The sequence below is a fragment of the Chrysochloris asiatica genome, unplaced genomic scaffold, assembly GCF_000296735.1.
Source record: "Chrysochloris asiatica unplaced genomic scaffold, ChrAsi1.0 scaffold00041, whole genome shotgun sequence".
Taxonomy (NCBI): Eukaryota; Metazoa; Chordata; class Mammalia; order Afrosoricida; family Chrysochloridae; genus Chrysochloris; species Chrysochloris asiatica.
The window spans coordinates 15,477,974-15,487,149 of record NW_006408559.1 but is presented as its reverse complement, the minus strand read 5'-3'; the positions used below and the strand labels follow the sequence as shown (position 1 = coordinate 15,487,149).

Below are 9,176 nucleotides of genomic sequence, written 5' to 3'. Positions count from 1 at the left end.
TGACTCCAGAATCCACTGGGCCTGTGGGCACAGGGAACAGAAGCTGAGGACAGAGCTCAGGGCCCAGCTGCAGGAGTCTCCTGTTTGAGCTTGAACTTCAGGGTGGCAAAGTCAGGTCAGTGCCTTTCCAGATGTACCCACGACTCACCTGCCCCCAGCAGGCAGAGGGCTGCCCAACAGAGGAGACTGGAGTTCATGGTGTGTCAGGCAGGATGTGTGGATGTCCTTGGCTTAGGGCGGGGTGTCCTACACTGAGCACACTAATGCTCTGCACCCTCTTTTCCCTGATAGGAGTATCTGTGAGTCATTGTTCTGATGTCACCCTCTGAAGGTTCCCTGAGCCCCATGTGCCCTCAGGAAGGACCCCAGATAGGCAACTCTTCTGTCCTGCACAGCCCTGAGACAAAAGGTGAGTCCAGGTGAAGCACAGTCCCCAGTACCCATAGAACAAACACTTTGTTTCCTCTTGTATACCTGCCCTGACAGGAAGTACCTGGGCCCCTTTACACACATGCACACATACCATGCATCATACACATTACATACAACACACATGGGTGTACCACATGAAATGAACATCAACACACAACACACACTATACACTTCTACACAAACACTACAAAATACACACATCACATACAACACAACACACACATACAAACAGCACACACATGAAATTTCACCAAATATAATGCACATGCTACATAGAACACACAACACACCCCACACACATGCACACAGCACACATGTACACACACATGCATAGCACACTACCTATAGGAACACACAATCCACCTGCAAGCATACACCATATGCATATATACCCACTGTGTGCCACATACATGAACATATCATGCATAGCACATGCATGTCCCATACACATGCACACCTGATACACATTCACACGTGACACATACACATGCTCCACCTATATGCATCATCACAAACATGTACAAGTACCTTACTGGATACAAATGCACAGATCACACACACCAAATTCACATTTCACACATATGTACATAATACACACCACATAAACCATAATGCTCCAAATACTGAATACACTCCACACAACACACATGCACATAACACATACACACAATACACAGCCCATACAACACACATCACACACATGCAAACACCATGTGCAAGCATGCACTACTTATATGTATACACCACACACACAAAACACACTCACCGAATAGACATTCTCACATTACACACATGAACGTACCATAGAGTACACACACCAACATGCACACACATGCACGCCACACAGACACAAGCAGCTTGTCCACCATACTTATATATTATCACACCATATAACCACACATGGCCCTGCATCACACACCACACAAGGGCTGAAGAACTGGCTGGTTCCCACAATAGGCTCACACACAGGAACAGTTGTGAGAACAGTGCCGGACTGGGCAGTGCGTGGATCAGTTGTCCATGGGTTCATCATGAGCCTGAACAACTTGAAAGCTCCCATATCAACAATTAATTATACAATGAATCGCCCTGCAATGCTTCCTTCTGCATATGCAACCCCTGAATGAAACCCCTCCTGAGAAAGACGGGTGCCCGCTATACAGTGTTAATCTCTTCCTCTCCTCGGTGTACGGAGGAGGGCCAGGCAGGGAACTGGGAGTGAGTCCACAAACTTGTGGGTTTGTGGTCCCCTGAGGCCCAGGCTACACTATTGGGGTTGAGACCTTCCCTGTTTTGTTGCACAGCCCCCGCTGCCGGGTGTCCCTGAGGTTTGTGAATGGAGTGGTGGTGGCTCTGCAGGGCTGTGTGGGGCTGCTGGCACAGAGGAACACGGCCGAGTGCAGGGCACTGAGGTTCACTTCTGAGTGGTAGTCAGAGAACTGTCGGCCCGAGAAGCCCACGGGGACATCACCTTTGTAGTTCTCTTTCTCGTTGTAATACTGAATGAGGAACTGGGGGCCCTGGCCCTGGGCCTGCTGGTACCAGGACACGGAGAGGTGACCAGAGATGGGGAAACAGTTCAGCGTCACCTGCTGGCCTCGAGCTTTGATCATGTGTCTTGGAGTCTGAGTCACTCCAGAATCCACTGGACCTGTGAGGGAGGGAACAGAGGCTGGAAGGGGCACAGTAGGGACTCCAGGGTTCCTGGGATTCATGGTCTGCCCATCCCTGAACAGGGTGTCCTTCTATGGCTCGAACTCACCTGTCCCTAGGAGACAGATGGCTACCCAGCAGAGGAGCCAGAGACCCATGGCTGGTCAGGGGACTGGTGGTTTCTTCCTGCAGAGGGTGTGTCCTCCCTCCCTGGAAGTACCAGTTCTTCTCTGATTGGAGGAGGGGCAGTGATGTCACTGATGTGAAGTCATTGTCTCTACCCCTCACATTGGGGAAGCTGCAGGCTGGACCAGGTATCTGTCTGTCCCCAAGGCCCTCTGTTCCTACCCAGCTCATCCAGACTCACTTGCAGTCCAATCTCTCCCGGTCTTCCCCCTTCTCTCCCTGAGGGTTCATAGAATAAACACCTGTCCTCAGATTCTCCTAATGGAAGGATTACAGAGGACTCCTCTTAACTGTCCCCTGCAGATAGCTCCTTCAGCTCCTCCCCAAGACCTTTGGGTTCAGGGGCTCCACAGCGCTCTCACAGTGCCCCCATGTGGTCTTTAGGTCTCAGCTGAGACTGTGCTTCTACTCACACAACCAAATAAAAACCATAGCTTTCAAGTCAGTTCTTACTCATAGCAACCCTGTGAGAACAAAATGGCCCCGTTGGGGTTCGGAAGCTGTCAATCCTCATGGAAGCAGACTGCCACATCTTTTTCCCACACAGTGGCTGATGGGTTGAAAACACCAACCTTTAGGTTAGAAGTCAAGCACTTACCAGCAGGCCTCATCGGAAAGATCCCAGGAGTAGTTAAATAATGAACCATTTCACCATCCAACATATCTCTTCCTAAGTAGACGAATAGCAAACAAAACAGAAACCCTAAGAAAGCCCAGTCTTACTGATGTGGGATTTAACGTCCCCAAACTCACATTTGTCATTGTTAAATATAGAAGACAATTCTGAGGAAGAAGACGGTGCACACGTGGCTCTGTGCAGAGCTGAAGGAGGATGTGGTGAGATGGGAGAGAAGGCCTGTCCATCCCTACAAGTGGACTCTCTGGGAGCTCTGGGTGATTAAGAACTAAGGCAACACCTCTTCCTCAACGCATCCCACCAGACAGGGCTGTGTGCCAACTGCCGGCTCGTCACCTACCCCAAATACAGACCAGTTGTGCTCTCTGTTGTCTATCGCCTGAGGATTCCTCTTTCTCCTCTTCTCTTCCCTTCAGAAACCCTCTTCTGACCTCTGTTCACGTTGCCCAGCTCGCCAGGAAAACCCGTGATTAGTGCAAACACAAAACATTTGTGTTGTTGTTTGTTTGTTTGTTTATTTTGCTTTTCCCAATAGGAGATTGTCTATCCCATTGATTTGCTAAAACAATAGCTCCTGTCATCAGGGAACTTTTATTTATTGGGAAAATTATTTATTATAATTTATAAACACATTTATAATCGCTATAAAATCCATTAAGTTATCTGTTACTTTAAGATACAAGTAAAAATTCCTAGAACTTACACCATCCAGAACCTATGGCAGCTCCCTTCCCAAGATACCTGATCAAGACCAGTGATTGTTTTGTCAGAAGTATAGATAACTGTTTGGTAATCTTGGAAATGATAGTAAGGATCTTTAATGGAGTTCTTTGCTTTTTCTTGGTGGTGGTGTGTGTTTCAAATGCATTCATCTTCAAAAGAAAAGTCAGCCAAACTATTGGCTTCCAAAATTTTTGGAAATAGTTTCATCTATGAAACCTGTAGCTGAGAAACCATCATTCTTAAGGATATCTTTCTCCACAATGCACTAGAAGTTAGAAGAACACAGTTCTAGCCTTGTCTCCACTAGAGTCTTTTAAGTAAGGTTATGTTGATTGGATTTTGTCTAGGACCCAAGTTACTATGAGGTCAGCTTTGGTTACATCTCCCACCCTGACACCCTCACAGATTTTCATGAATATTGTGTTCCTCTCCATAATCATCTAACTGAAATCGTGTGAACCAAATAAGAAATATTTCTGAAAAGAATTGGCTTTCCTAGCTTCTCCCCAAAGCCTCACCACCATCTAGCAAGATTCTTCTCTCTTCTCCATACATTCTTCTTCTTCTCTAGCCAAGCTTTTCTGAGTCCCTCCCTTTCTTCTACTATATCTAAACTCTGATCTTACTTGTGGTAGTTAGGAACCGTCATTGTAATAACTAGAAACTTGAACTTCCTTGAGAATCTTCATAATGTGGCATCTGGTTTCCCCAGAGCAGGGACTGAAGGTCTAAGTGGAAGCTTCAATGTCGTTGGTGTTCCATTTCTAGTAATCACACACCATCGAATCTCCAGTAGTCTACTGGTCACACCAACTAGCTTCAATGTCGTTGGTGTTCCATTTCTAGTAATCACACACCATCGAATCTCCAGTAGTCTACTGGTCACACCAACTAACTTTGATTGACGGTAAAGAGGGTGAGCATTACACAAGAGCATAAACACAGAAGCAAGGATCATTAAAAGCCATTTGGAGTCTAGCTATTGCTCATCTATTTCATTGGTTTCACTATTCACAGGAAGAAAAGAGAAGACATTATCAAGCGTACTATAAAAATTAGGAAAACCAGTATCAAAATGACTTGGAGGAAAGATCAAGTATGAAGCAGATACACCTCGGTAAGAGGGATTGTGATAGGGGAAAGAGAGGATGCAAGCAGAAATGAATGATCCTGGGAAGAGCTGAATAAAGCTTATACTCTATTTTGCATCTGAACCATAACCATCACCACCACAACCATCTCCACCACCATCATCATTATCATCTTTCTTTCCTGCAGGGTGTAGAGTTTGAAGAATTCTCTTCAAGGACCAGAAATGCACAATCAATGCCTGAAATTGAATTATGGTGTTGGTGAAAAAATTAAATATAATGCTAAAAGAATGAACAAATCTATATTGGAAGAACACACCCAAAACGTTTCTTACAAACATGGATGAAACTTCATGTCACATACTTTGGACACTTTATGAGAAAAGCCCAGTACCTAGAGAAGGATTTCATGCTGGGTAAAGTGGAGGATCAGTGAACAAGAGGAAGTTCTTCAATGAGATGGATTGATACAGTGAGTACAGCAATGAGCTCAAACACAACAATGTGAGGATGACTCTTGACCCGGAAGTGCTTGGTTCTGTTGTATACAGGGTCATTATGAGTGGAAACTGACTATATGGCATCTAACAATTATCAACAGGAAATGGAGTCAGCCCAGACAAGTTGGTAGACTCGTACTCAAACCATCCTTGACTGATTTTAACTCTCATAGATCCTCAGCTCTTGGGGATCCTCTTCCTCAATCTAAATTTCCCATTGCTGGGAAGCCTGGGAAGGGCTTCTGATCTTCCTTCTGGCAGGAACAGGGACTTTGTGAGGGAAGGCATCTTAGGCATGCTGTTTTTGTGAAGAGCTGCTGTGGATCTGCCATACTGTGCAAGTCATAGATGTTTACACAGAAGTAAAGAGAAGTCTGGTTGAAGCTGTTCGACTGCATAGTTGGGGGAAGTTCTCTGCATATTTCTGAGAAACAGTGTTTACTTTGTGCATGTCTCCTTTACTGGTACACTCAGCGTGGACCAAGTAATGGATGAACCTCAGTCCCAGTCCTGGGTCTTGGCAATAACAGTAAAATGGTTCTGTTTATGAGAACATCCAAAGAACACTCTTTCTTCTCTTTACAAAAATGTGTCTTGAAACCCTATACAGCTTTGCTATGAGTTGGAACCAACTCAGTGGCACTAACAGTAACAACAACATTGTTGTTGTTGTTGTTAAGTGCCATCGAGTTGGTTCCGACCCATAGCGACCCTGTACACGGTTTCCGAGGGTGTAAATCTTTACATGAGTAGAAAGCCTCATCTTTCTCCCTCGGAGCGACTGGTAGTTTCGAACCGCTGACCTTAGGGTTTGCAGCCCGATTCGTAACCACTACGCTACCAGAGCTCCTAACAACAACATACAAGTATTAAAAATAAATTTTCATTAAAAAAAAAAATGTTCATCCCTTGACCTGGAGATGAAAGAGAGAAGAGGAAGGGCTGGTTGGCCCAAAGTGTGGTGAGACCTGGGGCCACCTGAGCCCATGAACAAGGACATAACCACAGAGGGCTAGAGCTGAGAGTGAAGCATCCAGCTGATATGAAGTGAAGGGAGATGCACAGGAACACACCAAACACATTTGACCTAGCCTCGATGGTAATCAGAAGTATACTTCTTGATAATCAGAAGTAGACTAGAAGAACATAAAAAAATAAAAAAAAAAAACCACCTTTTTTTTGGATAAAGGAAATGAGGGTAAATTGCTACAATTTGATTAACTTGACCTACACTTATGGATGTAGCAGCTCAAAATACCACCAGAGAGGGAAGGAGTCTTCATATCAAGTGTCAATGCTCTCCCCTCCGAATGTAGGACAGACAGGGATGGGCAATTTAGACATTGGCTACCTAAAATGAGAGGACAATAAAGGCACAAAGTGACTGGCTTTCAACGTTTCAAGAGGGAGTTTAGTTTAAGAATGTGGCAGGGGAAATAGAGCTCCTGCCCCCCCTCCCCCACTGAATAGTTTGTGTATTGTGTAGATTGGTCTGGTGAGAAGAAATGGGGATAACATTCTTATGATTTAATAGTGAGTAATTGCCATGGACTGCCAAAAGAGCCAATAGATCTGTTTTGGAAGAAGTGCAGCCAGAGTGCTCCTTGGATGCCAAGATGGCTAGGCTTCGTCTCTCATACTTTGGACATATTGTCAGGAGGAAACAGTCACTGGAGAAGGATATCATGCTGGGTAAGATGGAGGATCAGAGAAAAAGAGGAAGACCCCTAACAAGATGGATCAGCCAGGTGGCATCATTGATGGTGTCAAGTGTGGCAGTGGTAGTGAGGTTGGCCCAGGATCGGACATTGTTTCGTTTTGCTGTGCATGGGGTCGTTATGAGTTGGTTCCAACTCGATGGCACCCGACAACAACAACAACAATTGCTTTTATGACTAAGTGTGACTGTCACAATTGTAAAGGTAGAACTTTTGTAACAAAAACAGGGAGTATTTAACCTTACAGTCCAGAAACAGAAGACCCTAGGACCATAAGGGAGAAGAGCACAAGCGGAATGCAAGACCTCATCCAGAGAAGCAGCAACACCCAAGATGGAAGCAAAGATGGGGTCATGGAGAGAGGGAGCAGCTGAGGACTCTAGAGTCGTGGAAATGGAGGGACTAAGAGCTGGTGGCTAGGAGGCAGGCGTGTAGAATGTGCCCTTTGGTGTTGTAAAATATTACATATGCCTGAGTTTTTTTTGTTTGTTTTGCTTTTTTTAAAAAAGAGCCAAAGTGAATAGAGAGAAATACTGTTAACTGATGGCACATGGAGGAGATTATAATCATTATAATGAAACAAAGTATATGATTTGTTGCATGTAAAACTGATGATATGCCCTGTAAACTTTCACTCAATTTGCAACAAAATTTTTTTTAAAAAATTTCATGCAATAAAAGTGTGGAAATTATATATAGAGAAAATGTTTCTGATACTGTGAAATTTACATATATTGTTGTTGTTGTTAAGTGCCATTGAGTTGATTCCAACCCACAGTGACCCTGTATAGTGTTTCCAAAGAGCAGCTGGTGAGCGGAACCACCAACCTTGCAGTTCAAACAACTTTGCAGTCTGACACACTAACCCACAGTGCCACAAGAGGTATACATTACGTGTATTCAAATACATTGCATATGTTGTTGTTAAGTGCCATTGAGTCAGCTCGGAGTCATTGTGACCTTATGAGTAAAAGGTCCTGCACAACCCTTACAATTGTTGCTGTGTTTGATTTCATCGTTCTAGTCACTGACTCACTCCGTCATGTTGAAGGTCTTCAGCTGTTTTTCCTGGCTGTCTACCAAACACGATGTTCTTCTCCAGGAACTGATCCATCCATCCTGATAACATGTCCAAAGTACATTAGACAGTCTCGCCACCATCCTCGCTTCTATGTATGTATATAATATGTAAAAATTCTCTCAGAACTTACACCTGGGAAAGCACACTGCCTGGCCTGGGTTCCACAACCTAGAGTGCTCTGTATTTCATAAACACACAGCAGTGATGTGGAAAACAGGGACATGTCTGTTACTCGAGATCTAGTGCTTCGTGCTACATGGCATACTCCTAAATCTCAATTTGAAACTATCATCATTCAAGTCCCATGAAGTATCTCTCCATCTCTTGCCCTCTGTCTTTGAAACAAAGCAGACTGAATCCCAATGCCAGGACATTGTGTGGATTGAGCTGCAGCTGATGTGGGAGATGGACAAAGCTTCGGAGAGCAGGAAGAGTTTCAGCAGTGGATGTGCTTAAGTAAGAGAAAAGACAAATTAATTTGTCAAATACATATTCTCTCAGATAGTATGAAATGGAGTATTTTCTTGCATAACAAAGTAGTATCTCCCAATAGTACCAAGTGTCCTTTTTCTTGCTTTTCTTCCTGTTCAGAGTCATGGTTTCTGAGGTACTTGTTAATTAACATAGTGTTTGTAACAGCTGCAGAGAGCAGGTGAGGAATATTTTGCAATATTAAGCAATTCCTTTTAGTCTTAAATTTGTAAATCGATGTTAAGTCTAGACATAATATTCATGAAGCATGACTTCAACCAGATGGAATGTGGCCATTAAAATAGCAAAGAGTTTTACTATTTCTAACGTATCATTTGATTTAAGTGAATGCTTAAAAATTAAATCAAGATTTCCAGCTTTGAAAAAAAAAGTGTCTTGACGTCTGCTCTACTCGAGGATCCATATGGGTAGCGTTCAGAAGGAAATGAGAAGTTAGGAGAGAACAGGAGGTAAACAATTATCTAAATGAGCGGACTTGTCTCTTTTTAGGACACACCTACTCACTCATCTCTGACAAGAAATTTGGAAGACAACTGTCTGGCCGACTGATTGGAAGAGATCCATATTTGTGCTCATTCCAAACAGAGGTGACCAAACGGAATGCGGAAATCATCGGACAATCTCTTTGATATCTCAAGCGAGTAAAGTTTTGCTAAAGGTAAT

The 9,176-nt window shown here is 43.9% G+C and overlaps 1 gene segment (V, D, J or C); it reads right to left on the bottom strand.

The window, feature by feature from the left end:
- Positions 1-1,587: 1,587 nt before the first annotated feature.
- LOC102841960 lies at positions 1,588-2,243 on the bottom strand. The segment is given in 3 exon segments: positions 1,588-1,725; positions 1,803-2,083; positions 2,195-2,243. Coding segments are annotated over 3 exon segments (468 nt in total).
- Between the last annotated feature and the right edge of the window lie 6,933 nt (positions 2,244-9,176).